The sequence below is a fragment of the Scyliorhinus torazame genome, chromosome 24, assembly GCF_047496885.1.
Source record: "Scyliorhinus torazame isolate Kashiwa2021f chromosome 24, sScyTor2.1, whole genome shotgun sequence".
Classification (NCBI taxonomy): Eukaryota; Metazoa; Chordata; class Chondrichthyes; order Carcharhiniformes; family Scyliorhinidae; genus Scyliorhinus; species Scyliorhinus torazame.
The window spans coordinates 23,023,416-23,050,643 of record NC_092730.1 but is presented as its reverse complement, the minus strand read 5'-3'; the positions used below and the strand labels follow the sequence as shown (position 1 = coordinate 23,050,643).

The following is a 27,228-nucleotide window of genomic DNA, read 5'->3' as shown; positions in this document are numbered from 1 at the left end:
GCAGGCAACTAAACACCAATGTGCGGCGGCTCTTAAACGTGAAAATGATGCCATCGGAGGAGGGAGAGGCGGAGATAGTGGCAGCTATGGACGCGGAGAAGGCCTTTGACCGAGTAGAGTGGGAGTACCTCTGGGAAGTGCTGCGTAGGTTTGGGTTCGGGGTAGGGTTTATCAATTGGGTTAAGCTCCTTTACAGAGCCCCGATGGCAAGTGTAGTGACGAACCGGCGGAGGTCGGAGTACTTTCGACTGTACCGAGGGACGAGGCAGGGGTGCCCCCTGTCCCCCCTGTTGTTCGCATTGGCGATCGAACCATTGGCCATGTCATTGAGGGAGTCTAATAAATGGAGGGGGGTGGTCCGAGGGGGAGAAGAGCATCGGGTGTCGCTATATGCGGATGACCTGTTGCTGTACCTGGCGGATCCAATGGAGGGGATGGTGGAGGTCATGCAGATTCTCAGGGAGTTTGGGGAGTTTTCGGGCTATTAGCTCAATGTAGGGAAAAGTGAGCTCTTTGTATTACAGGCGGGGGACCAAGAAAGAGGGATAGGGGACCTACCGCTGAGGAGGGCGGAGGGGAGCTTTCGGTATCTGGGGATCCAGATAGCCAGGAGTTGGGGGGCCCTACATAAACTGAATCTGACGAGGTTGGTGGAGCAAATGGAGGAGAACTTCAAAAGATGGGACATGCTACCGCTCTCGCTGGCGGGTAGAGTGCAGTCGGTCAAAATGGTGGTCCTCCCGAGGTTTCTATTTGTGTTTCAGTGCCTTCCCATCGTGATCACTAAGGCCTTTTTTAAGAGAGTAGGCAGGAGTATTGTGTGGGTTTGTGTGGGCGAATAAGACCCCGAGAGTAAGGAGAGGGTTCCTGGAACGCAGTAGGGACCGAGGAGGGTTGGCGCTGCCAAACCGGGGGAGCTACTACTGGGCAGCAAATGTGGCGATGATCCGCAAGTGGGTTATGGAGGGAGAGGGGGCGGCATGGAAGAGGATGGAGATGGCGTCCTGCAAAGGAACGGGCCTGGGGGCGTTGGTGACGGCACCGCTGCCGCTCTCGCCGACAAAGTATACCACGAGCCCGGTGGTGGCGGCAACGCTAAGGATCTGGGGCCAGTGGAGACGGCACCGGGGTGCAGTGGGAGCCTCGGTGTGGTCCCCGATCAGGGGTAACCACCGGTTTGTCCCGGGGAAGATGGACGGGGGGACTGCCTGGGAGGGTGGATGAGCAAGAGATAACATGAAGGGTTGGGGAAACTGGCACCTACGGGTGAGGGCCAGTGTACAAAGCTGTGTAAATATATAATTTTGCCATGTATATATCTTGCTCTGCGCGATTTCTCGGTTTTTTTGTTGCGGGGGGGGGGGGGGGCGGGGGGGATGGCGGGTGTGGCTTCGAGACCCCCACTGACCGAGCCTTAGAGCGTAAACCTGCCTTTTGACTTGTTGGACAATGCTGCCATCTGGTGGGCATCTGCTCTTGCAGTTTGGTCGCCCTGGCAGTAAATGCACAGACACGATGCAGCCACCACCCCCACCCAACAAACCCCCCTTTTGTCTGAGCCAGCACCTGTGCGGATATCGAGCGAGGGGGAGAATCGCGATGCCGCCCGTGGCCGAATACTCTGCTGTAACTCTCAGACGATGAGGAGAGTGGCTGGTTGGGCGAGCATGGGAATCCTTGTAACCGTATCCCAGCAAGCTTCTGGGATTTACGGGCAGGTAGCGATTTGGGGGGGGGGTCGTGTGAGGGGAAATTGGCAAACAACAGATAGCTTTGCCTCCAAAACCTAGGACTTGGCTCCCCACTCTGCAACTGGATCCTCGATTTTCTGACCAACAGACCACAATCAGTAAGAATGAACAACAACACCTCCTCCACAATAGCCCTCAACACCAGCGCCCCACAAGGCTGCATACTTAGCCCCCGACTCTACTCCCTGTACACACACGACTGCGTGGTAAAACTTGGTTCCAACTCCATCTACAAGTTTGCTGATGATACGACCGTAGTGGGCCCGATCTCGAATAACGATTAGTCTGAATACAGGAGGGAGATAGAGAACCTAGTGGAGTGGTGTAGCGACAACAATCTCTCTCTCAATGCCAGCAAAACTAAAGAGCTGGTCATTGACTTCAGGAAGCAAAGTACTGTACACACCCCTGTCAGCATCAACGGGGCCGAGGTGGAGATGGTTAGCAGCTTCAAATTCCTAGGGGTGCACATCTCCAAAAATCTGTCCTGGTCCACCCACGTCGACGCTACCACCAAGAAAGCACAACAGCGCCTATACTTCCTCAGGAAACTAAGGAAATTCGGCATGTCCACATTAACCCTTCCCAACTTTTACAGATGCACCATAGAAAGCATCCTATCGGGCTGCATCACAGCCTGGTATGGCAACTGCTCGGCCCAGGACCGCAAGAAACTTCAGAGAGTCGTGAACACCGCCCAGTCCATCACACGAACCTGCCTCCCGTCCATTGACTCCATCTACACCTCCCGCTGCCTGGGGAAAGCAGGCAGCATAATCAAAGACCCCCTCCCACCCGGCTTACTCACTCTTCCAACTTCTTCCATCGGGCAGGAGATACAGAAGTCTGAGAACACGCACGAACAGACTCAAAAACAGCTTCTTCCCCACTGTCACCAGACTCCTAAACGACCCTCTTACGGACTGACCTCATTAACACTACACCCTGTATGCTTCATCCGATGCCAGTGCTTATGTAGTTACATTGTGTACCTTGTGTTGCCCTATTATGTATTTTCTTTTATTCCCTTTTCTTCTCATGTACTTAATGATCTGTTGAGCTGCTCGCAGAAAAATACTTTTCACTGGACCTTGGTACACGTGACAATAAACAAATCCAATCCAACTGTTAAGGCCCCCTGGACGAGCACGCGGCCAATTCCAGCCCCAGTCGCAACACAGTTGAAATTAACTCATAATTTTGAAAGTCTTGGGCTGCCCAATAATTACAGTCACCCGGTTTGTAAATTTAAACGCAATAATAACCATAACTACAATTAAATAGGCAGCAAACCCAACTGGTTAAAAGTCTCTGTTTCGGATCTTCCAGTTCGATATTTCTTCAGTCTAGGCCACCCGTTAGACGCGATCTCTGCTTTCGCTGTCGATTCATCAGGGTCTCGAGAGATTACTGCAGACTCAAAAACAGTGGGCAGGAAGCATTTGAAAGAGCGAGAGAAAGGGCAACGTACAGCCTCTCCTGTCAGCGTCCAGGAGTTTTACATAGAACATAGAACGATACAGCGCAGTACAGGCCCTTCGGCCCACGATGTTGCACCGAAACAAAAGCCATCTAACCTACACTATGCCATTATCATCCATATGTTTATCCAATAAACTTTTAAATGCCCTCAATGTTGGCGAGTTCACTACTGTAGCAGGTAGGGCATTCCACGGCCTCACTACTCTTTGCGTAAAGAACCTACCTCTGACCTCTGTCCTATATCTATTACCCCTCAGTTTAAAGCTATGTCCCCTCGTGCCAGCCATTTCCATCCGCGGGAGAAGGCTCTCACTGTCCACCCTATCCAACCCCCTGATCATTTTGTATGCCTCTATTAAGTCTCCTCTTAACCTTCTTCTCTCCAACGCAAACAACCCCAAGTCCATCAGCCTTTCCTCATAAGATTTTCCCTCCATACCAGGCAACATCCTGGTAAATCTCCTCTGCACCCGCTCCAAAGCCTCCACGTCCTTCCTATAATGCGGTGACCAAAACTGCACGCAATACTCCAAATGCGGCCGTACCAGAGTTCTGTACAGCTGCAACATGACCTCCTGACTCCGGAACTCAATCCCTCTACCAATAAAGGCCAACACTCCATAGGCCTTCTTCACAACCCTATCTACCTGGGTGGCAACTTTCAGGGATCTATGTACATGGACACCTAGATCCCTCTGCTCATCCACACTTCCAAGAACTTTACCATTAGCCAAATATTCTGCATTCCTGTTATTCGTTCCAAAGTGAATCACCTCACACTTCTCTACATTAAACTCCATTTGCCACCTCTCAGCCCAGCTCTGCAGCTTATCTATATCCCTCTGTAACCTGCTACATCCTTCCACACTGTCGACAACACCACCGACTTTAGTGTCGTCTGCAAATTTACTCACCCACCCTTCTGCGCCTTCCTCTAGGTCATTGATAAAAATGACAAACAGCAACGGCCCCAGAACAGATCCTTGTGGTACGCCACTTGTAACTGAACTCCATTCTGAACATTTCCCATCAACCACCACCCTCTGTCTTCTTTCAGCTAGCCAATTTCTGATCCACATCTCTAAATCACCCTCAATCCCCAGCCTCCATATTTTCTGCAATAGCCTACCATGGGGAACCTTATCAAACGCTTTACTGAAATCCATATACACCACATCAACTGCTCTACCCTCATCTACCTGTTCAGTCACCTTCTCAAAGAACTCGATAAGGTTTGTGAAGCAGGACCTACCCTTCACAAAGCCATGCTGACTATCCCTGATCATATTATTCCTATCTAGATGATTATAAATCTTGTCTCTTATAATCCCCTCCAAGACTTTACCCACTACAGACGTGAGGCTCACCAATCTATAGTTGCCGGGGTTGTCTCTGCTCCCCTTTTTGAACAAAGGGACCACATTTGCTATCCTCCAGTCCTCTGGCACTATTCCTGTAGCCAATGATGACATAAAAATCAAAGCCAAAGGTCCAGCAATCTCTTCCCTGGCCTCCCAGAAAATCCTAGGACAAATCCCATCAGGCCCCGGGGACTTATCTATTTTCAGCCTGTCCAGAATTGCCAACACCTCTTCCCTACGTACCTCAATGCCATCTATTCTAATAGCCTGGGTCTCGGCATTCTCCTCCACAACATTATCTTTTTCCTGAGTGAATACTGACAAAAAATATTCATTTAGTATCTCTCCTATCTCTTCAGACTCCACACACAACTTCCCATCCCTGTCCTTGACTGGTCCTACTCTTTCCCTAGTCATTCGCTTATTCCTGACATACCTATAGAATGCTTTTGGGTTTTCCTTGATCCTACCTGCCAAATACTTCTCATGTCCCCTCCTTGCTCGTCTTAGCATAGAACATAGAGTTTTCTGCTGGGTTCTCTAAAAAAAAACCACCTGGCAGGACCCAATCGCTGTCTGTTGCCAGGCAGAATACAGTCCCTGGCCAGTCCATTGGCCACCAATCAACCAACCGAACCGAATCCCTCCAATCACGCGGGTGCCATAAAGTCTGAGTTCTTCTGCCCAAAATCTAAATCTCCATAGCTCAGTGGATTATTTTGCAACTTGTAAGTTGCTCGCTTACCCAGCTCGACTTAAAGGTAAATGTCTCCATTAAAGGTACATGGACCAAAAAACGATAAGGACAAAGTGAATGAAATAGGAAGTAAGGGAACCATCAGGAAAGGAAGGTTCTTACACCAGCATTCAGCCACTGAATTATCACCAAAAGATCAGGTGGGAAGAGGTTGATGTCTGGAGGCCTGACAAAGGCCTTGCTCCAGATTCACGCGACGTCTTTCCTGGTGAGCTGGAGGGTGTGGGGCGGGGCTCGTTCTCAAACATCCCCATCCGGCCGATCACAAAGTCTCTCCCCGAGTGACCAACTTGGATTCACGTGGAGCTCCTGACATCCGACGGCACTTTACCGAAGCGATCGTCACAGCAATCTTTTTCCCCTCTGGAACCCGCCCCCTCAAAAGGCGGCAGAAGCAGAATCTTCGAATATTTTGAAGGCCGAGGTGGAGAGATTATCGATTAACGAGGTGGGGGGGGGGGGGGGGAAGATGTGAAAGGTTATGGGGGAAGAGGTCGGGGGTGATGTGGGGTCAAGGGTTACAATCAGATTAGCTGCGATCTTAATCATCTTAACACTGCAATGAAGTTACTGTGAAATTGAATGGCGAGGCAGGCTCGAGGGGCCGAGTGGCCTCACTCGTGCTCCCTGATTCGTATAGGGATTGTCAATGCGCCAGGGATGGAGGTGGTTGGGCAGGTCATCAGAAACTTGGTTAAAGAGGACGTTTAAGGGCCGGGAGCGGAATTGGATCCGCGATGGGAGATGGGACAGGATTCGGTGTGAGGTAGGCCGCAGGTGACAACTCAGGGAACGTCTCGTCTCAGCTGATAGATTTGGATTTATTCACGTTCAGTGGAGGCCCCCCCCCCCCCCCCCGCCCGAAAAGCCAAGTGGTAGCGTCCCCATCACTCGCTGAGTTTGCCCCATGACTCAGTCCGGAGAAGGAAACCAATTCCTCGGGGATGGGCAGCAGGGTTTGCATCTCTCCATGGGTGGATAAGGGGGGGAAGGGGGAGGTTTGTACTGAGGCCCCAGTGGGGAGGTTGGATGCGCAGGCCGTGGCTCTGACCTGGAGAACCTGCCTCTCAAGGACCACGCTCGCCCTGGCTCTTCGAAGCCGGCCCTTCGATAGACGGCGGGGAGGGTTTGAAGTGACTTCCCACAGCTCCCGTTCCTTGATCAAGAGGATATCTGCGGCTCAGTCGTGCCCGGGGGGGGTGGCGGCATCAGGATGGTAGGCGGGCAGAAGGTGGCTTCAACGGGTCGCCTGGAGCGGATAGCTGAGGCCTAGGGTGGACGCTTTCAATCCAGCTTGTCGATTTTCTTTGTCGCTGGAAGGTTTTGCTGAGAGGGATAGATGTTCCACGGGGACAAGATTCCAGGGGAGGGGTGCCGTCCGGACATTTCCAATCATGGGTGTGCGTTATTGCATTCAATTTAATGTGGATAAGGTGTGCGTGGTATATAGAAAGATAGAAACAGGACGGTGGTACAGTGGTTAGCACGGAGGCCTCACAGCGCCAGGGTCCCAGGTTCGATTCCGGCCTTGGGTGACTGTGCGGAGTCTGCATGTTCTCCCCGTGTGTGCGTGGGTTTCCCCCGGGTGCTCCGGTTTACTCCCACAGTCCAAAGGCGAGCAGGTTAGGTGGATTGACCGTTGTGCAAAAGGTTAGGGAGGGAAGCGGGCCTGTGTTACGGTTGCCCTGCCGGAGGGTCAGTGCAGACACGACGGCGCGGATGGCACCACCTCCCTCCCCCTGCTCCGTCACCTTTGGGTGGAGGTGATGCAAGGTGGGATTGGAGGGAGGGAGGGGGGGGGGCAGTCACCTGGAGGGAAGGGGGTTGGCCAATCTGGCCTGGTGGGGCCCACAGGTTTGGGGGTGGTGGTGGTGGAACCAGCAGGCGGGGGACGTTTTTGTCCGACCGGACGCGAAGGGCGGACGGACGTGAAGGGAGAGGAGAGACGGTCAAAGGAGCGGGGCGGAAGTGAAGGGAAAGAACGACAAGGGAGAGGGGCGGAAGTGAAGGAAGAGAACGACAAGGGAGCGGGGCGGAAGTGAAGGGGCGGGTGAGCTCCGCCGGAGGTGACGGATGGGGGTGAGCACCGCCGGAAGGAAAGGGAGGCGGAGAGAAGGGCAGCCGGTACACACAAGATGGCGGCGCGGCGGTGCCACGTGTGGGTCGGAGCGGAGAGCGGCATCCTGAAGGGTGAGGAGCGGCGCCATTCCCCCCTCAGCGCGGCCCGGGCCCGGTTTCACCCCCTCTCATCGTCTCTCCTTCACTTTCAGGCATCGACCTCGTCGGGAAACGGGCCGTAAATCTCACCGAATTCAACCGGGGGCAAGAAATCAACCAGCTCGCCTGGAGAGGCGGCGAGGAAACTGAGGTTAAAACCACTCGGCCGACAGTGTGGCGCTCCCTCAGTACTGACCCTCTGACAGTGCAGCACTCCCTCAGTACTGACCCTCTGACAGTGCAGCACTCCCTCAGTACTGACCCTCTGACAGTGCAGAACTCCCTCAGTACTGACCCTCTGACAGTGTGGCGCTCCCTCAGTACTGACCCTCTGACAGTGCGGCACTCCCTCAGTACTGACCCTCTGACTGTGCAGCACTCCCTCAGTACTGACCCTCTGACAGTGCAGAACTCCCTCAGTACTGACCCTCTGACAGTGCGGCACTCCCTCAGTACTGACTCTCCGACAGTGCAGCACTCCCTCAGTACTGACCCTCTGACAGTGCAGCACTCTCTCAGTACTGACCCTCTGACAGTGCAGCACTCCCTCAGTACTGACCCTCTGACAGTGCAGCGCTCCCTCAGTACTGACCCCCTGACAGTGCGGCACTCCCTCAGTACTGACTCACTGACAGTGCGGCACTCCCTCAGTACTGACCCTCTGACAGTGCAGCACTCCCTCAATACTGACCCTCTGACAGTGCAGCACTCCCTCAATACTGACCCTCTGACAGTGCGGCACTCCCTCAGTACTGACCCTCTGACAGTGCAGCACTCCCTCAATACTGACCCTCTGACAGTGCAGCACTCCCTCAATACTGACCCTCTGACAGTGCGGCACTCCCTCAATACTGACCCTCTGACAGTGCGGCACTCCCTCAGTGCTGACCCTCTGACAGTGCAGCACTCCCTCAATACTGACCCTCTGACAGTGCAGCACTCCCTCAATACTGACCCTCTGACAGTGCGGCACTCCCTCAGTACTGACCCTCTGACAGTGCAGCACTCCCTCAGTACTGACCCTCTGACAGTGCAGCACTCCCTCAGTACTGACCCTCTGACAGTGCAGCGCTCCCTCAGTAATGACCCTCTGACAGTGCAGCGCCCCCTCAGAACTGACCCTCTGACAGTGCGGCGCTCCCTCAGTACTGACCCTCTGACAGTGCAGCGCTCCCTCAGTAATGACCCTCTGACAGTGCAGCGCTCCCTCAGTACTGACCCTCTGACAGTGCAGCACTCCCTCTGTACTGACCCTCTGACAGTGCAGCACTCCCTCAGTACTGACCCTCTGACAGTGCGGCACTCCCTCAGTACTGACCCTCTGACAGTGCGGCGCTCCCTCAGTACTGACCCTCTGACGGTGCGGCACTCCCTCAGTAATGACCCTCTGACAGTGCAGCGCTCCCTCAGTAATGACCCTCTGACAGTGCGGCACTCCCTCAATACTGACCCTCTGACAGTGCAGCGCTCCCTCAGTACTGACCCTCTGACAGTGCAGCGCTCCCTCAGTAATGACCCTCTGACAGTGCAGCGCTCCCTCAGTACTGACCCTCTGACAGTGCAGCGCTCCCTCAGTAATGACCCTCTGACAGTGCGGCGCTCCCTCAGTACTGACCCTCTGACAGTGCGGCACTCCCTCAGTACTGACCCTCTGACAGTGCAGCATTCCCTCAGTACTGACCCTCTGACTGTGCAGCACTCCCTCAGTACTGACCCTCTGACTGTGCGGCACTCCCTCAGTACTGACCCTCTGACAGTGCAGCACTCCCTCAATACTGACCCTCTGACAGTGCGGCACTCCCTCAGTACTGACCCTCTGACAGTGCGGCACTCCCTCAGTACTGACCCTCTGACAGTGCAGCACTCCCTCAGTACTGATCCTCTGACAGTGCAGCACTCCCTCAGTACTGACCCTCTGACAGTGCAGCGCTCCCTCAGTAATGACCCTCTGACAGTGCAGCACTCCCTCAGTAATGACCCTCTGACAGTGCAGCACTCCCTCAATACTGACCCTCTGACAGTGCAGCGCTCCCTCAGTAATGACCCTCTGACAGTGCAGCACTCCCTCAATACTGACCCTCTGACAGTGCAGAGCTCCCTCAGTAATGACCCTCTGACAGTGCAGCACTCCCTCAATACTGACCCTCTGACAGTGCAGCGCTCCCTCAGTACTGACCCTCTGACAGTGCTGCACTCCCTCAGTACTGACCCTCTGACAGTGCAGCGCTCCCTCAGTAATGACCCTCTGACAGTGCGGCACTCCCTCAGTACTGACCCTCTGACAGTGCGGCACTCCCTCACTACTGACCCTCTGACAGTGCAGCACTCCCTCAGTACTGACCCTCTGACTGTGCGGCACTCCCTCAGTACTGATCCTCTGACAGTGCAGCACTCCCTCAATACTGACCCTCTGACAGTGCGGCACTCCCTCAGTACTGACCCTCTGACAGCGCAGCACTCCCTCAGTACTGACCCTCTGTCAGTGCAGCGCTCCCTCAGTACTGACCCTCTGACAGTGCAGCATTCCCTCAGTACTGACCCTCTGACAGTGCAGCACTCCCTCAGTTCTGACCCTCTGCCTGTGCGGCACTCCCTGAGTACTGACCCTCTGACAGTGCAGCACTCCCTCAGTACTGACCCTCTGACAGTGCAGCACTCCCTCTGTACTGACCCTCTGACAGTGCGGCACTCCCTCTGTACTGACCCTCTGACAGTGCAGCACTCCCTCTGTACTGACCCTCTGACAGTGCGGCTCTCCCTCAGTACTGACCCTCTGACAGCGCAGCACTCCCTCAGTACTGACCCTCTGTCAGTGCAGCACTCCCTCAGTACTGACTCTCTGACAGTGCGGCACTCCCTCTGTACTGACCCTCTGACAGTGCAGCACTCCCTCTGTACTGACCCTCTGACAGTGCGGCACTCCCTCAGTACTGACCCTCTGACAGTGCAGCGCTCCCTCAGTACTGACCCTCTGACAGTGCGGCACTCCCTCTGTACTGACCCTCTGACAGTGCGGCACTCCCTCAGTACTGACCCTCTGACAGTGCGGCACTCCCTCTGTACTGACCCTCTGACAGTGCGGCACTCCCTCAGTACTGACCCTCTGACAGTGCAGCGCTCCCTCAGTACTGACCCTCTGACAGTGCGGCACTCCCTCTGTACTGACCCTCTGACAGTGCGGCACTCCCTCAGTACTGACCCTCTGACAGTGGGGCACTCCCTCAGTACTGACCCTCTGACAGTGCAGCACTCCCTCAGTACTGACCCTCTGACAGTGCGGCTCTCCCTCAGTACTGACCCTCTGACAGTGCGGCACTCCCTCAGTACTGACTCTCTGACAGTGCAGTACTGACCCTCTGACAGTGCAGAGCTCCCTCAGTACCGACCCTCTGACAGTGCGGCACTCCCTCAGTACTGACCCTCTGACAGTGCAGCACTCCCTCGGTCCAGTAACTGGGGCAGGGACAGACTGCTTCTTCATCCTGGTCCTCGGGTTATTGAGGGGTGTCAGCGGATCTTCCTGTTGATCTCTCGCTCTCCCTGCCTCCTCAGGTGCTGCTGGGCTGTGTGAACGGCACGGTGAAGGTGTTCAGCACAGAGAAGGAGAATGTCACAGAGTCCTGGGACTGTTCGGGTGGAGAGGGTCCGCTCCGAGGCCTGGCTGTTTACAACAGGTGAGTATGTGGTGAGTCGGAGTCGGTCCCTCATGTCGGCTCCGCCGTTTGATATGATCGCGGCTGATCTGAGTGGTCTCAACTGCACTTTCCCACCCTCTCCTCTCCCCCATGGGTGGGGGGGGGACGACCATCCTCTCAGCCTCCACCCTGTCAATCCCCCCTCAGAATCTGAAACGTTGCAATAAGATCCCCCTCTCGTCCTTCTAAACGCCCAGCAGGCCCCAACCTGCTCAACATTTCCCCATCAGGCAAACCCCCTTCCTCCCAGGAATCAGATCTGTGAACCTTCTCGGAACTGCCCCCAAGGCAAGACTATCCCTTCCTTAAATCAGGAACCGAAACCGGACACAGTGCTCCCGGTGCGGCCTCGCCCACCCCCTGCAGAGTGTGAGAAAGCATTCCCGACTATTACACTCTAATCACCCTCCTCACAATAGAGACCCACATTCCATTTAACTTCTTAATTATTTGCTGACCCTCTGCGCTATCACTTTGTGATTTATACAAGTGCACCCAGATCCCTCTGCAGTCCCTCTCTATTTCACGAATATTCTGCTTCTTTATTCTCCCTGCCAAAGTGGACAATCTGTCATTTCCCCACCTTGTACTCCTTCTTCCAATCTTTAACCCACTCACTGAACCCATCGATATCCCTGCGCAGACGCTTTGTATCCTCCTCACAGCTCACATTCCAGTTTCTCTTTGCGTCGTCAGAACGGGCGAGGGGAAGCGACTGGGGCGTGGGGTGGGGCGGGGGGGGTGTTATGGACCAGGATTCGGGAGGGTGTCGTACGAAGGGGGAGGTGGGTGCTGGCCCACCCCGGGAGTGCCGATGCGCCTGGGTGTCTGTCTCGCACTAACGCCGCCTGTCTTTTCTCCTCCAAACAGCTCGCTGGTCACCTGCACCGAATCCGGCCTTTTGAAAGTGTGGAAAGAGGACTCTGCAGATCATGTGAGGGGGAATCCTGTCTTTGTCGGGTGTACCTGGCGGGGGCGGGGGGCGGGCGGGGGGGGGGGGGGGGGGGGGGGGAGGAGGGAGGAGGGAGGAGGGAGGAGGGGAGGTTGGTTTGGTCGGCCCCCTGCTGTGTGTGTGTCCGGGTTGTGTGAGCCCTCTTGTTGCTGCTCTCCCGACAGGTCGAGGTGGGCCGTGGCGTGTGCCGGATGCGGCAGGATTCGGAGAGGCCGGAGCGAGTGGCGACCGGAGGGAAGGAGAACCCGCTGAAGGTGTGGGACCTGCAGCAGCTTAAGGAGCCCGTGTTCACTGCAAAAAACGTAAGTGGTCAATGGGGACCCACCCCATCCAACTGGGCGTTCTGCACCCGTGCTGCGCCTGAGCCCCTTCCACCGTCCCCCAAAGTCCTCTTTCTCTCCCCCCCTCCTCATCCGGCCTGTTTCCCGCTCCCTCTCTCTCCGCATCCATCTTCCGGTGTCCCTCCTTCGTTCTCCCTCTGCCCCCTCCCCTTCCTTCCCCATGTCATTTCCCTCCCTCCCTCCTCCCCAGGCACTTTCTGTTTCTATTAGCCTCTTGCTTCTCCGCTGTATTTCTTTATGCCATGGTGCACACTCTCGCACCTTCGCGCGCACACGCCCTCGTTCTGATTCTGATTGAATTTGCCTCCACCGCCCTTTCAGAAAGCACCTTCCACACCACACGAGGGTTTTACTTCTCGGTGCCGCCTCTCCTTCTTTACGGCAACCCGCCTGTCGCTGTCTTTCAGTCCCCTTCTGCATGGAGAGTTCGCCATCTCATGGTCCCTAGCGGGCTGAAGCGAGCTGCTCTTGCGTGTTTCCCACATTTGCAGCATTGTCGATGATTTCAGTCCCTTGTGGCAGGTCCTGCGTGTGACCTTTCGACCTCTGAATCCCAGGGTTTTTTTCCCCTCAGGTCCGCAATGATTGGCTGGATCTTCGGGTGCCGGTTTGGGTGAGAGACATGCAGTTTATTCCCGGCTCGGACAAGATAGTCACTTGTACCGGGCACTGCCAGGTGCGTCTGTAACAAGGTTTTACCACTTTGCCCAGTGTAGACCTTCAGGGTGTTGGCGATGCTCGCGTGGGTGCTCACTCGTGTAATACTTGTCTTATTGAATTCGCTCAACGTTTAATACACAATTCACAATGAGACTGTGGAGAATCCTAGCACAGACCCGTCCCCACCAGTACTGTGTCCCAGTGTTATACATTCATAGACCCGTCCCCACCAGTACTGTACCCCAGTGTTATACAGTGACAGACCCGTCCCCACCAGTACTGTACCCCAGTGTTATACAGTGACAGACCCGTCCCACCAGTACTGTACCCCAGTGTTATACAGCGACAGACCCGTCCCCGCCAGTACTGCACCCCAGTGTTATACAGTGACAGACCCGTCCCCACCAGTACTGTACCCCAGTGTTATACAGTGACAGACCCGTCCCCACCAGTACTGTACCCCAGTGTTATACAGTGACAGACCCGTCCCCACCAGTACTGTACCCCAGTGTTATACAGTGACAGACCCGTCCCCACCAGTGCTGTACCCCAGTGTTATACAGTGACAGACCCGTCCCCACCAGTACTGTACCCCAGTGTTATACAGTGACAGACCCATCCCCACCAGTACTGTACCCCAGTGTTATACAGTGACAGACCCGTCCCCACCAGTACTGTACCCCAGTGTTATACAGCGACAGACCCATCCCCACCAGTACTGTACCCCACTGTTATACAGTGACAGACCCGTCCCCACCAGTGCTGTACCCCAGTGTTATACAGTGACAGACCTGTCCCCACCAGTACTGTACCCCACTGTTATACAGTGACAGACCTGTCCCCACCAGTACTGTACCCCAGTGTTATACAGTGACAGACCCGTCCCCACCAGTACTGTACCCCAGTGTTACACAGTGACAGACCCGTCCCCACCAGTACTGTACCCCAGTGTTATACAGTGACCGACCCGTCCCCACCAGTACTGTACCCCAGTGTTACACAGTGACAGACCCGTCCCCACCAGTACTGTACCCCAGTGTTATACAGTGACAGACCCGTCCCCACCAGTACTGTACCCCAGTGTTACACAGTGACAGACCCGTCCCCACCAGTACTGTACCCCAGTGTTATACAGTGACAGACCCATCCCCACCAGTACTGTACCCCAGTGTTATACAGTGACAGACCCGTCCCCACCAGTACTGTACCCCAGTGTTAAAAGTGTTCCTCTGCTCACAGGTGCGTGTCTATGACCCCAGCACTCCGCAGCGCAGGCCTGTTATGGAAATGACTTATGAAGAGTACCCGATAACTGCCCTCTCCCTGACGTCTGATGCCAAGTGAGTGTAAAAGGAGCTTTACTCTGTATCTCACCCCGTGCTGTACCTGTCCTGGGAGTGTTCGATGGGGACAGTGCAGAGGGAGCTTTACTCTGTATCTACCCCCGTGCTGTACCTGTCCTGGGAGTGTTTGATGGGGCCAGTGTAGAGGGAGCTTTAGTCTGTATCTAACCCCGTGCTGTACCTGTCCTGGGAGTGTTTGATGGGGAAAGTGTGGAGGGAGCTTTACTCTGTATCTAACCCTGTGCTGTACCTGTCCTGGGAGTGTTTGATGGGGACAGTGTAGAGGGAGCTTTACTCTGTATCTAACCCCTTGCTGTACCTGTCCTGGGAGTGTTTGATGGGGACAGTGTAGTGGGAGCTTTACTCTGTATCTAACCCCGTGCTGTACCTGTTCTGGGAGTGTTTGATGGGGGCAGTGTAGAGGGAGCTTTACTCTGTATCTAACCCCGTGCTGTACCTGTCCTGGGAGTGTTTGATGGGGACAGTGTAGTGGGAGCTTTACTCTGTATCTAACCCCGTGCTGTACCTGTTCTGGGAGTGTTTGAAGGAGGCAGTGTAGAGGGAGCTTTACTCTATATCTAACCCCGTGCTGTACCTGTCCTGGGAGTGTTTGATGGGGACAGTGTAGAGGGAGCTTTACTCTGTATCTAACCCCGGGCTGTACGTGTCCTGGGAGTGTTTGATGGGGACAGTGTAGTGGGAACTTTACTCTGTATCTAACCCCGTGCTGTACCTGTCCTGGGAGTGTTTGATGGGGAAAGTGTGGAGGGAGCTTTACTCTATATCTAACCCTGTGCTGTACCTGTCCTGGGAGTGTTTGATGGGGACAGTGTAGAGGGAGCTTTACTCTGTATCTAACCCCGTGCTGTACCTGTCCTGGGAGTGTTTGATGGGGACAGTGCAGAGGGAGCTTTAGTCTGTATCTAACCCCGTGCTGTACCTGCCCTGGGAGTGTTTGATGGGGAAAGTGTAGAGGGAGCTTTACTCTGTATCTAACCCTGTGCTGTACCTGTCCTGGGAGTGTTTGATGGGGACAGTGTAGAGGGAGCTTTACTCTGTATCTAACCCCGTGCTGTACCTGTCCTGGGAGTGTTTGATGGGGACAGTGTAGTGGGATCTTGCTGTGCACAAATTATTGTATTTCACGCCGGGTGCAAATGTGCCTCGTTGGCCTCCTGCTTCAGTGGCATCAGGGGGCTGTGAGATTTATGAAGCCGATGTCTCTCTGCTGGGGTATCGGCTATTTAAAGTCTGCAGTCTCTCTCCTCCCTGTCCCTCTGAGCTGATCGCAGGACAGACAACCTGTCACTAACTCTTGTCGCCTTTCTCCTCCTGTAGTTCGGTCGTTGTGGGTAACACGCGTGGACAGATGGCTGTTCTCGATCTCCGGAAAGGTGAGGGACTGAACGAACAGGAGGTGCCATGTAGTCCCGCAAGCCTTCTGACGGGAACATAATTTTTATTCTTTATTAGTGTCACAAGTAGGCTTCCATTATCGCTGCAGTGAAGTTACTGTGAAAATCCCCTAGTCGCCACACTCCGGCGCCTGTTTGGGTACACAGAGGGAGAATTCAGAATGTCCAATTCACCCAACAAGCGCGTCTTTCGGGACTTGTGGGAGGAAACCGGAGCGCCCGGAGGAAACCCACGCAGACACGGGGAGAACATGCAGATTCCGCACAGACAGTGACCCAAGCCGGGAATCGAACCTGGGACCCTGGTGCTGTGAAGCAACAGTGCTAACCACTGTGCTACAATGCCATTCAGCCCCTCTGCCACGTTTCAGAGGAACAGGCGGAGGCCATTCAGCCCCTCTATTCTGCTTCGCCCTTCATCAGATCAATGCTAAACTGTATCTTAGACTAATCTTCCCGCCTTGACTCGTAACACTCAATCCGTTTGCCCAACGTCGATCTGTCAATCTTCCATCTGACATCTCGATTAACCTCCAGCCTCGACAGCTTTTTCCATGGGGAGATGTCCACATTTCCCCCCCCCCCCCCCCCTTTGTGTCAGGACGTGCTTCCCTGGACGAGAGTCCCTGAACAGCCTGGCTCTCTCGGTTAAAGCTTCATCCTTCAGCGACACACGTTAACAAATCGTCTCGCGCTGAACGCGGGAACCTGGGCTTTATAATAAGAGAGGAACAGGCGTGAAACTCCAGCCAGTGATATTAACCCTTTATAAAAGACAGGTTTCAGCCCCCGCGTAGGAGTGTTGTGTCCAATTCCGGGCCACGCAGCCTTTGACAAGGGCACAGTATCGTAGAATCTTTCCAGGGCCGTAGTAGGCCATTCGGTCCATCGAGTCTACACTGGCTCTCTGGAAGAGCTTTCTACCTACTCCCGCTCTCCCTGCATTATCCCGGTAACCTTGCACATCCTCTCTTCTCAGATAGCAACCCCACTCCCCTTTTGAACACCTCCCTCGAACCTGCCTCCACCACCCTCTCAGGAGGTTTGTTCCAGATTACAACAACCCTCTGGGTAAAAAGACTTTCCATCGCATCCTCCTTTTGCCTATTATTTTCAATCTGTGCCCTCTCCTTCTTGATGCTGTCTTGAGAGGGAACAGTTTCTCACGGTGGACCCTGCCCTCGCCCCTCACGATCTTGAATACCTCCCATCAGGTCTCCTCTCGGCCTCCTTTACTCCAAGGAAAACCAAACCCAGCCTCTCCAATCTGTCTCCTCAACCACGGTTCTTGATCCCTGGGATCATACCTGTCCACCTCTTCTGTAGTCCCTCAAAATGTCTTCACATCCGTCCTCAAGACGTGACCCGCTTTGGAGAGAGGCTGCGGAGGAGATTCGGCCGGAGTGGCACCGAGGTTGAGGAGAGTTTGGTGAAGCTGGGACTGTTCACCTCCGAGCCGGAGAAGGTTCAGGAGGAGATTTAATCGAGGAGTTCAAAATCGTATGGGAGGTTATGGAGAGAGTAAATGGGGAGAATGGGTTTCCCAGTTGGCAGGAGGAATGTCCTAACCAGAGGCGCCTTCTAGCAAGGCGAGTGGCTTGGATTTGCAATGCATTCCCTGGTTGGATAAAGATAAAATCCTGTCTTGTTTATCATCTGTCCCCTTCTTGAGGGTTGGCCAATCTTTCTCCGCTGGTTCCTATCCACCGTTGCCCTCGCCGCCCGTCCAGCAGAGAGACCAGTCCACGTTCTGGTACTCCCAATCCCGTGCCAACGTGCATGCTTCTCGAGTGGCTTTTCTTTTTCTTTTTTTTTGTGCCTCTTTTCGTTTTGTTTTTGTTGTTGGTTTCTCAAACCCTCGCCCGTCCAAAATATGCGAGCTTCTTCGATCATCGCCGCCTCCCAGCAAGTAGCGGCGCCCACCCGAATGACCGCCGGGTTGCCCGTGACGCGCGTCTCGAGTCCTCGGCGCTCTTCTTGCCGGTCCAGCATTCCCGGGATATTTTATCACCGGCCGCACGGGTGGGCTTTCAGCCCGATCGCGATACCGTGGCTAATCCACGCTCTTTTAAGCGAGGTCACAACGACGTGCCCCTTGTTGAGTCCAGCCTGGATTTGTCCCACCTTTTGTACCCATCAGGTGCCTCCCTCTCTCGTTGCCACGGGGTGTTGAATAGGCTGAGGCAGCCGTAGATGTCGCCAGGGAACTGGGTAAATACTTGAAAGGAGATAAAGGTGGCAGGTCGGAAAAACCAACTGGGTTGCCGTACGGAAGAGATTCTGTGGGCCGAATGGCCTCCTTCTGCACATGTATGATTCTGTGCGTGAGGCCACCCCTTAACCTTCTGTACTCCAGGGAATAAAAATCTAGTCCAGGTGACCAACTGTCCTCGTAATTTAACCATTTTATCCCCAGTATCGATTCAGTGCATCTCTCCTTCCGCCCCCCCCCCCCCCCCCCCCCCCCCCCCCCCCGCGCACCCATTCTGAGGTGTGGTAGGTGAACCTATTGAATCGCTCACTCATAAGGTGAAAATCCCCCCCCCACCAATGTTTTCCCTTGTGTGAGGGAGAGGGCAATGCCTCGAGGGGAGCATTGAACTCTGTCGCCTCAGGCCCGCTGACTGTAGTTCCTGGGAAACTCTATTGCGAGTAACTCACCTCCTGATCCCCCAACTCCGAAAGCCTGTCCACCATCTACAAGGCACGAGTCAGGGGTGTGCGGGAATACTCTCCACTCGCCTGGATGAGTGCGGCTCCCAACAACACTCAAGAAGCTCGACACCATCCAGGACAAAGCAGCCCCGCTCGATCGACACGCGAACCACAAACATTCGCTCCCTCCACCCCCCGACGCACAGCGGCGGCCGTGTGCACCGTCTACAAGACGCCCCGCAGCTACACGCTCCTTCGACAGCACCTCCCAAACCCGCCACCTCTACCGTCTAGAAGGACGAGGGCAGCAGCAGACGCACAGGGAACATAGAACATAGAAAATACAGCACAGAACAGGCCCTTCGGCCCACGATGTTGTGCCGAACCTTTGTCCTAGATTAATCATAGATTATCATTGAATTTACAGTGCAGAAGGAGGCCATTCGGCCCTTTGAGTCTGCACCAGCTCTTGGAAAGAGCACCCCACCCAAACTCAACACCTCCACCCAACACCAAGGGCAATTTGGACATTAAGGGCAATTTATCATTGGCCAATTCACCTAACCCGCACATCTTTGGACTGTGGGAGGAAACCGGAGCACCCGGAGGAAACCCACGCAGACACAGGGAGGACGTGCAGACTCCGCACAGACAATGACCCAAGCCGGAATCGAACCTGGGACCATGGAGCTGTGAAGCAATTGTGCTAACCACAATGCTACCTTGTAGAGGGGGGGGGGAACACCATCACCTGCAAGTTCCCCTCCCCCCCCCCCCCCCCCCCCCTCCGAGCCGCTCGCCATCCCGACTCGGAAATATATCAGCCGTTCCTTCACTGCGGCCGGGGTCAAAATCCTGGGATCTCCCTCCCTAACAGCACTGTGGGTATACCAACACCACACGGGGACTGCAGCGGGTTCAAGATGGCGGCTCACCCACCCACCTTGGGGCTGGGCGATAAATGCTGGGCCTGGCCAATGACACCCACGTCCCGGGATGAACCTTTATGTCTGGTGTGCAGAGTAAATTGACTAAAGGAGACATGAAGATCCCTTTGCACACAGCCAGTTTTGATCTGGGAGGTGCTGACCGAATGGGCGGTGGAAGCTGATTCAGTAAGGGCTTTCAAAAGGGAGAATGGAGGGACGACACGGTGGTTGGCCCTGCTGCCTCGCGAGGTCCCGGGTTCGGTCCCGGCCCCGGGTCGCTGTCCCTGTGGAGTTTGCGCGTTCTCCCCCCGTGTCTGCGTGGGTTTCGCCCCCATGACCCAGGGATGTGCAGGCTGGGTGGATTGGCCACGTTGAGTTGCCCCTTGATTGGAAGAATGAATTAGGTACTCAAAACATTTCTTGTACAAGACTTCCCGTGTCGAGAGAGACCCGAGGCAGATGAAGTACATGCTTACACCTGTTTTCCGTTGCTTGTTTTTCCCTGGAAGAGTTTGCTACCAGAGACTACAGCTCGAAGGGTGCCACCCTGCATCAACCATGGCCGAGCAGACGGGCGGCGCAGTGGTTAGCACCGCTGCCTCGCAGAGCTGAGGACCCGAGTTCGATCCCTGCCCCGGGTTACTGACCTTTGTGCAGTTTACACGTGTCTGCATGGGTCCCAGCCCCACAACCCAAAGATGTGCCGCGTTAAATTGCCCCTGAATCGGAAATACCGTGGCTTTGGAACCATGGCCGAACCGCTTCTCTTACCACCCGCAATCGGTGTGTCGAAAAGATTTTCAGGCTGGCCCTCGGCCTGTTGGACCACATTCCGGACACGCCTATCTCAGGCATCAAGTCCTGGGGGCGCGAACCCGGAGCCCCCACACAAATAGTTGGAAGGGAAGAATTTGCAGGGCGGTCTGGAGCGAGAGCGCGGCTCTGGGATTAAATGGATAGCGCCATTCACCGAGCAGGGACAGGTGGGATGGACCGAATGGCTCGTCTTGTGCTTTTGAGATTCTCTTGTTGCCTGTCGCTGCTTAGCCAATGGGGCGGGGGGGGGTGGGGAGACTGTCTATGGAGCCAGGCGATCCTGGTGTGGATTTGTGAATATGGGGGAAGTGAGGCGGCAATCGAGTGTGTCGGGCGAGGGATGAGCATGGGTTCAGTTTCCGTTCTGTGCCGGTGGCTGATTGCTGTCGCTGCTTTTCCGCAGGGAGGTTACTGAAGTGTTTGAAGGGACAGGCAGGAGCATCCGCGGAATCCAGTGTCACCCCAGCCTGCCCATAGTGGCGTCCTGCGGGCTGGACCGCTTCCTCCGGATCCATAACATCGAGAGCAAGGCGCTGCAGCACAAGGTGAGACCCTCTGAGAGACCCCTGCCCGTCCGTCCTCTCCTCTTTCCCCCCCCCTCTCCTCTTCACCCCCCCCCCCCCCCCCACGACTCCACCCACCCTACGAGATCCTGCCAGTCCCTCCTATCTACACTGCCCCCCCCTTCAGACCCTATCCGTCCATGTCCCTTTCTTCTCCTCCCGCGACCCTCTGCCCACCGGGATCCCAGTCCCTCCCTCTGCCTGCTGGAATCCCGGTCCCTCCCTCTGCCTGCTGGGATCCCGGTCCCTCCCTCTGCCCACCGGGATCCCGGTCCCGCCCACTGGGATCCCGGCCCCTCCCACCGCCCACTGGGATCCCGGCCCCTCCCACCGCCCACTGGGATCCCGGCCCCTCCCTCTGCCCACCAGGACCTCTGCCCACCGGGATCCCGGCCCCTCCCTCTGCCCACCGGGATCCCGGCCCCTCCCTCTGCCCACCAGGACCTCTGCCCACCGGGATCCCGGCCCCTCCCTCTGCCCACCGGGATCCCGGCCCCTCCCACCGCCCACCGGGATCCCGGCCCCTCCCACCGCCCACCGGGATCCCGGCCCCTCCCTCTGCCCACCGGGATCCCGGCCCCTCCCACCGCCCACCGGGATCCCGGCCCCTCCCACCGCCCACCGGGATCCCGGCCCCTCCCACCGCCCACCGGCATCCCGACCCCTCCCACCGCCCACCGGGATCCCGGCCCCTCCCACCGGGATCCCGGCCCCTCCCTCTGCCCACCGGGATCCCGGCCCCTCCCTCGGCCCACCGGGATCCCGGCCCCCCCTCTGCCCACCGGGATCCCGGCCCCTCCCTCTGCCCACCGGGATCCCGGCCCCTCCCTCGGCCCACCGGCATCCCGACCCCTCCCACCGCCCACCGGGATCCCGGCCCCTCCCACCGGGATCCCGGCCCCTCCCTCTGCCCACCGGGATCCCGGCCCCTCCCTCGGCCCACCGGGATCCCGGCCCCCCCTCTGCCCACCGGTATCCCGGCCCCTCCCTCTGCCCACCGGGATCCCGGCCCCTCCCACCGCCCACCAGGATCCCGGCCCCTCCCTCTGCCCACCGGGATCCCGGCCCCTCCCTCGGCCCACCGGGATCCCGACCCCTCCCTCGGCCCACCGGGATCCCGACCCCTCCCTCGGCCTACCGGGATCCCGGCCCCCCCTCTGCCCACCGGGATCCCGGCTCCTCCCACCGCCCACCGGGATCCCGGCCCCGCCCACCGGGATCCCAGTCCCGCCCACCGGGATCCCGGCCCCTCCCACCGCCCACCGGGATCCCGGCCCCTCCCACCGCCCACCGGGATCCCGGCCCCTCCCACCGCCCACCGGGATCCCGGCCCCTCCCACCGCCCACCGGGATCCCGGCCCCTCCCACCGCCCACCGGGATCCCGGCCCCTCCCACCGCCCACCGGGATCCCGGCCCCTCCCACCGCCCACCGGGATCCCGGCCCCTCCCACCGCCCACCGGGATCCCGGCCCCTCCCACCGCCCACCGGGATCCCGGCCCCTCCCACCGCCCACCGGGATCCCAGTCCCGCCCACCGGGATCCCGGCCCCTCCCACCGCCCACCGGGATCCCAGCCCCTCCCACCGCCCACCGGGATCCCGGCCCCTCCCTCTGCCCACCGGGATCCCGGCCCCTCCCTCGGCCCACTGGGATCCCGGCCCCTCCCTCGGCCCACTGGGATCCCGGCCCCTCCCTCGGCCCACCGGGATCCCGGCCCCTCCCTCTGCCTACCGGGATCCCGGCCCCTCCCTCGGCCCACTGGGATCCCGGCCCCTCCCTCGGCCCACCGGGATCCCGGCACCCCGGCCCCTCCCTCGGCCCACTGGGATCCCGGCCCCTCCCTCGGCCCACCGGGATCCCGGCCCCTCCCACCGGGATCCCGGCCCCTCCCTCTGCCCAGCGGGATCCCGGCCCCTCCCACCGCCCACTGGGATCCCGGCCCCCTCCCTCTGCCCACCGGGATCCCGGCCCCTCCCACTGGGATCCCGGCCCCTCCTTCCGCCCGCCGGGATCCCGGCCCCCTCCCTCTGCCCACCGGGATCCTGGCCCCTCCCTCTGCCCACCGGGATCCCGGCCCCTCCCTCTACCCACCGGGATCCCGCCCCCTCCCACCGCCCACCAGGATCCCGGCCCCTCCCACCGCCCACCGGGATCCCGGCCCCTCCCACTGGGATCCCGGCCCCTCCTTCCGCCCGCCGGGATCCCGGCCCCTCCCTCTGCCCACCGGGATCCCGGCCCCTCCCACTGGGATCCCGGCCCCTCCTTCCGCCCGCCGGGATCCTGGCCCCTCCCTCTGCCCACCGGGATCCTGGCCCCTCCCTCTGCCCACCGGGATCCCGCCCCCTCCCACTGCCCACCGGGATCCCGGCCCCTCCCACCGCCCACCGGGATCCCGGCCCCTCCCACCGCCCACCAGGATCCCGGCCCCTCCCACCGCCCACCGGGATCCCGGCCCCTCCCACCGCCCACCGGGATCCCGGCCCCTCCCACCGCCCGCTGGGATTCCGGCCCCTCCCTCTTGTGTCAGTGTGCAATGGATCTAACCCAGTTGAAGTATGACATGCTTGGTTTACATTTCCAGGTTTACCTGAAGTCGCACCTGAACTGTGTCCTGTTTACAAGTCGGAATAACTGGGAGGTGAGTGGCCGGTGAAAAGTGACATTTCCACGGTGGGAATGGGAGACGGGAATGAGCGATCAGAGACTCGGTCCGTACTCCAGTCTAACAGTCCCAGTGCAAATACTGAGGGAGTGCAGCACTCCTGGAGATATCGCCTTTCAGAACAGACAGGATTTATTGTCCCATCCCAACAGTGCAGCACTCCCTCAGTACTGACCCTCTGACAGTGCGGCACTCCCTCAGTACTGACCCTCTGACAGTGCAGCACTCCCTCAGTACTGACCCTCTGACAGTGCAGCACTCCCTCAGTACTGACCCTCCGACAGTGCAGCACTCCCTCAGTACTGACCCTCTGACAGTGCGGCACTCCCTCAGTACTGAACCTCTGACAGTGCAGCACTCCCTCAGTACTGACCCTCTGACAGTGCAGCACTCCCTCAGTACTGACCCTCTGACAGTGCGGCACTCCCCCAGTACTGACCCTCTGACAGTGCAGCACTCCCTCAGTACTGACCGTCTGACAGTGCGGCACTCCCTCAGTACTGACCCTCTGACAGTGCAGCACTCCCTCAGTACTGACCCTCTGACAGTGCGGCACTCCCTCAGTACTGACCCTCTGACAGTGCGGCACTCCCTCAGTACTGACCCTCTGACAGTGCAGCACTCCCTCAGTACTGACCCTCTGACAGTGCAGCACTCCCTCAGTACTGACCCTCTGACAGTGCGTACTCCCTCAGTACTGACTCTCTGACAGTGCAGCACTCCCTCAGTACTGACCCTCTGACAGTGCGGCACTCCCTCAGTACTGACCCTCTGACAGTGCAGCACTCCCTCAGTACTGACCCTCTGACAGTGCAGCACTCCCTCAGTACTGACCCTCTAACAGTGCAGCACTCCCTCAGTACTGACCGTCTGACAGTGCGGCACTCCCTCAGTACTGACCCTCTGACAGTGCAGCACTCCCTCAGTACTGACCCTCTGACAGTGCGGCACTCCCTCAGTACTGACCCTCTGACAGTGCGGCACTCCCTCAGTACTGACCCTCTGACAGTGCAGCACTCCCTCAGTACTGACCCTCTGACAGTGCGTACTCCCTCAGTACTGACCCTCCGACAGTGCGACACTCCCTCAGCACTGACTCTCTGACAGTGCAGCACTCCCTCAGTACTGACCCTCTGACAGTGTTGCATGAGTAAGTCTTTCCTCAAGTTGCTTGTTGGTTCTTTTGCGAATCATCTTAAATCTGGGCCCTCTACATGTCAACATTGTTTCCTCTCAGCTGTGCTGGCCATGTGGCCAGGCAGTGAACCCCCCCCCCCCCAAAGGCCCCTGTGCAGCCCTCGCACAAGCCAGACCCTAGCACGCCAGCGGCACCCTGCGAAAGAAGGTAGAATGGGCCGCGCGCACAATGTAATCGTCCACGCGCTGAACAGAAACGATATTGGTCATGGAACCCTTTCAGCCACTAATGTGCCCTTGTCCTTTACAAAGGAGGAGGAGACCGAATGCAGAGGCGCGGAGGGCGTGAAAGAGGAGGAAGATGACGAAATCTGGGACTCGATGACCAGAGTCACTGACAGGACCGAGGCGAAGAGGAAACCCCACCAACAGGAAACTCCCAAGAGGAAGAAGAGGCAAAAGGAAATGAGCAATGATCCCGAGGTTTAGCCAGAAGGAAATGCTGTAACTCTGTCTCTCTCTCTCTCTCTCTGTAAATCGATTTACTGTCCCACTGAGCCCCCCCGTGTGTCTCCTTCTCTGATCCCTGTGGAGTTCTCTGAGTCCCGATCCATCTCAATCACCCGCCCCCGGCAGGGCCTCCTCACCTTTCAGCTCCCGGTTGACCCCCTGTGTTAGGGAGAGGCAATGTAGACTTAATTGCGATGATAATCTTTATTATTGTCTCAAGTGGGCTTACATTGACGCTGCAATGAAGTTACTGTGGGGGAAAAAAACCCTAGTCGCCACATTCCGGCACCTGTTCGGGTACACACCGAGAATTCAGAACTGTGCAGTTGTAAATAGGTGTCGAGGGATTGGAGGTACTTGCTCGATCTTTGGAGGTGACGGGACATGTTGAGAGAGTGGGGAAGGGCGGCACGGCGATTAGCACCGCTGTCTCTTCCGCCGCCAGGGACCCGGGTTCGATTCCGGCCTCGGGTGACTGTCTGTGCGGAGTCTGCACGTCCTCCCCGTGTCTGCGTGGGTTTCTTCCGGGTGCTCCGGTTTCCTCCCACAGTCCAAAGATGTGCAGGTTAGGTGGATCGGCCGAGCTAAATTGCCCCTTAGTGTCCAAAGATGTGCAGGTTAGGTGGATTGGCCGTGCTAAATTGCCCCTTAGTGTCCAAAGATGTGCAGGTTGGGTGGATTGGCCGTGCTAAATTGCCCCTTAGTGTCCAAAGATGTGCAGGTTAGGTGGATTGGCCGTGCTAAATTGCCCCTTAGTGTCCAAAGATGTGCAGGTTGGGTGGATTGGCCGTGCTAAATTGCCCCTTAGTGTCCAAAGATGTGCAGGTTAGGTGGATTGGCCGTGCTAAATTGCCCCTTAGTGTCCAAAGATGTGCAGGTTAGGTGGATTGGCCATGCTAAATTGCCCCTTAGTGTCCAAAGATGTGCAGGTTGGGTGGATTGGCCGTGCTAAATTGACCCTTAGTGTCCAAAGATGTGCAGGTTAGGTGGATTGGCCGTGCTTAATTGCCCCTTAGTGTCCAAAGATGTGCAGGTTAGGTTATGGGCTTTAGGGGATAGGGCGGGGTGAATGGGGAAGTGGGTCTATGTAGGGTGCTCATTCAAAGGGTCGGTGCAGACTCGATGGGCCAAACGGCCTCCTCCTGCTCTAAGTATTCTATGATTCTATAAAGCGGAAGGCAACTTGGACTTTGCAAATGGAGGTATTGAGTACACAAACAGAGATGTTTGGCTGAACCCTTTATAAAACTCATCGGGCAGCAACTAGAGTATGAGGTCCAGTTCTTGGTGTCCACACTTTCAGGAGGATCCACCCACGACGGTTCTGGGGATGAGGTGTTGCTCCCCCGGAGTGAAGGAGGGCGGGGGGTGGTGGAGAGCGCGATTTAATCGAGGTGGACAAGATGATGACGGGTTTGGCTACGGTGGGGGAAGAAAAGCTCTTCCCCATTGGCTGATGGTCCATGTCTTCAGGTTCCTCCCTCACCGTCTCTTCTGTCTCCCCTTGGCCTCCTTTCCGTCATCCTTCTATTCATTTCCGTCGCTCCCTCCCCTCCCCGGGAATTGGCCCCATCCATCCTGTTCCGCGATTCGATTAAATCTCGGTTGCTTCAGTGCGCGAAGGGAAGCCGTTCGGCCCTTCGCGCCTGCGCCGGGTTTCCGAACGAGCAAACACACCCACAGCGCCTTCTCCCCGTCACCCTGCCGCACCTCCTGCCTTCTCGGATGATCTAACTCCCCCTGGAAAGCCTCGATCGAACCTGCCTCCGCCGGGCTCTCGGGCAGCCCGTTCCACGTCCGGACCGCTCGCCGCGTGAGGAACCTTCTCCTCCTTCGTCAGTCACCTCAAACCTGCGTCCCGCTTATTCGCGATCCTTCCACGGGTGGGATCAAGTTTCTCCCCGTCTACTCTGTCCAGAACCACCCCCCTTTCCCCGACCCTCGTGGTTTTGTCCAGCTCGATCAAATCTCCTCTCAACCT

The 27,228-nt window shown here is 57.1% G+C and overlaps 1 protein-coding gene across 1 annotated transcript; it reads left to right on the top strand.

The window, feature by feature from the left end:
• Positions 1-7,412: 7,412 nt before the first annotated feature.
• Positions 7,413-26,510, top strand: wdr74 (WD repeat domain 74). The gene is given in 12 exon segments (XM_072489460.1): positions 7,413-7,541; positions 7,622-7,719; positions 11,121-11,242; positions 12,134-12,197; positions 12,380-12,517; positions 13,131-13,232; positions 14,456-14,556; positions 15,898-15,953; positions 20,778-20,810; positions 20,813-20,919; positions 23,520-23,576; positions 25,050-26,510. Coding segments are annotated over 12 exon segments (1,110 nt in total). The 5' UTR covers positions 7,413-7,486; the 3' UTR covers positions 25,227-26,510.
• The last annotated feature ends 718 nt before the right edge of the window (positions 26,511-27,228 follow it).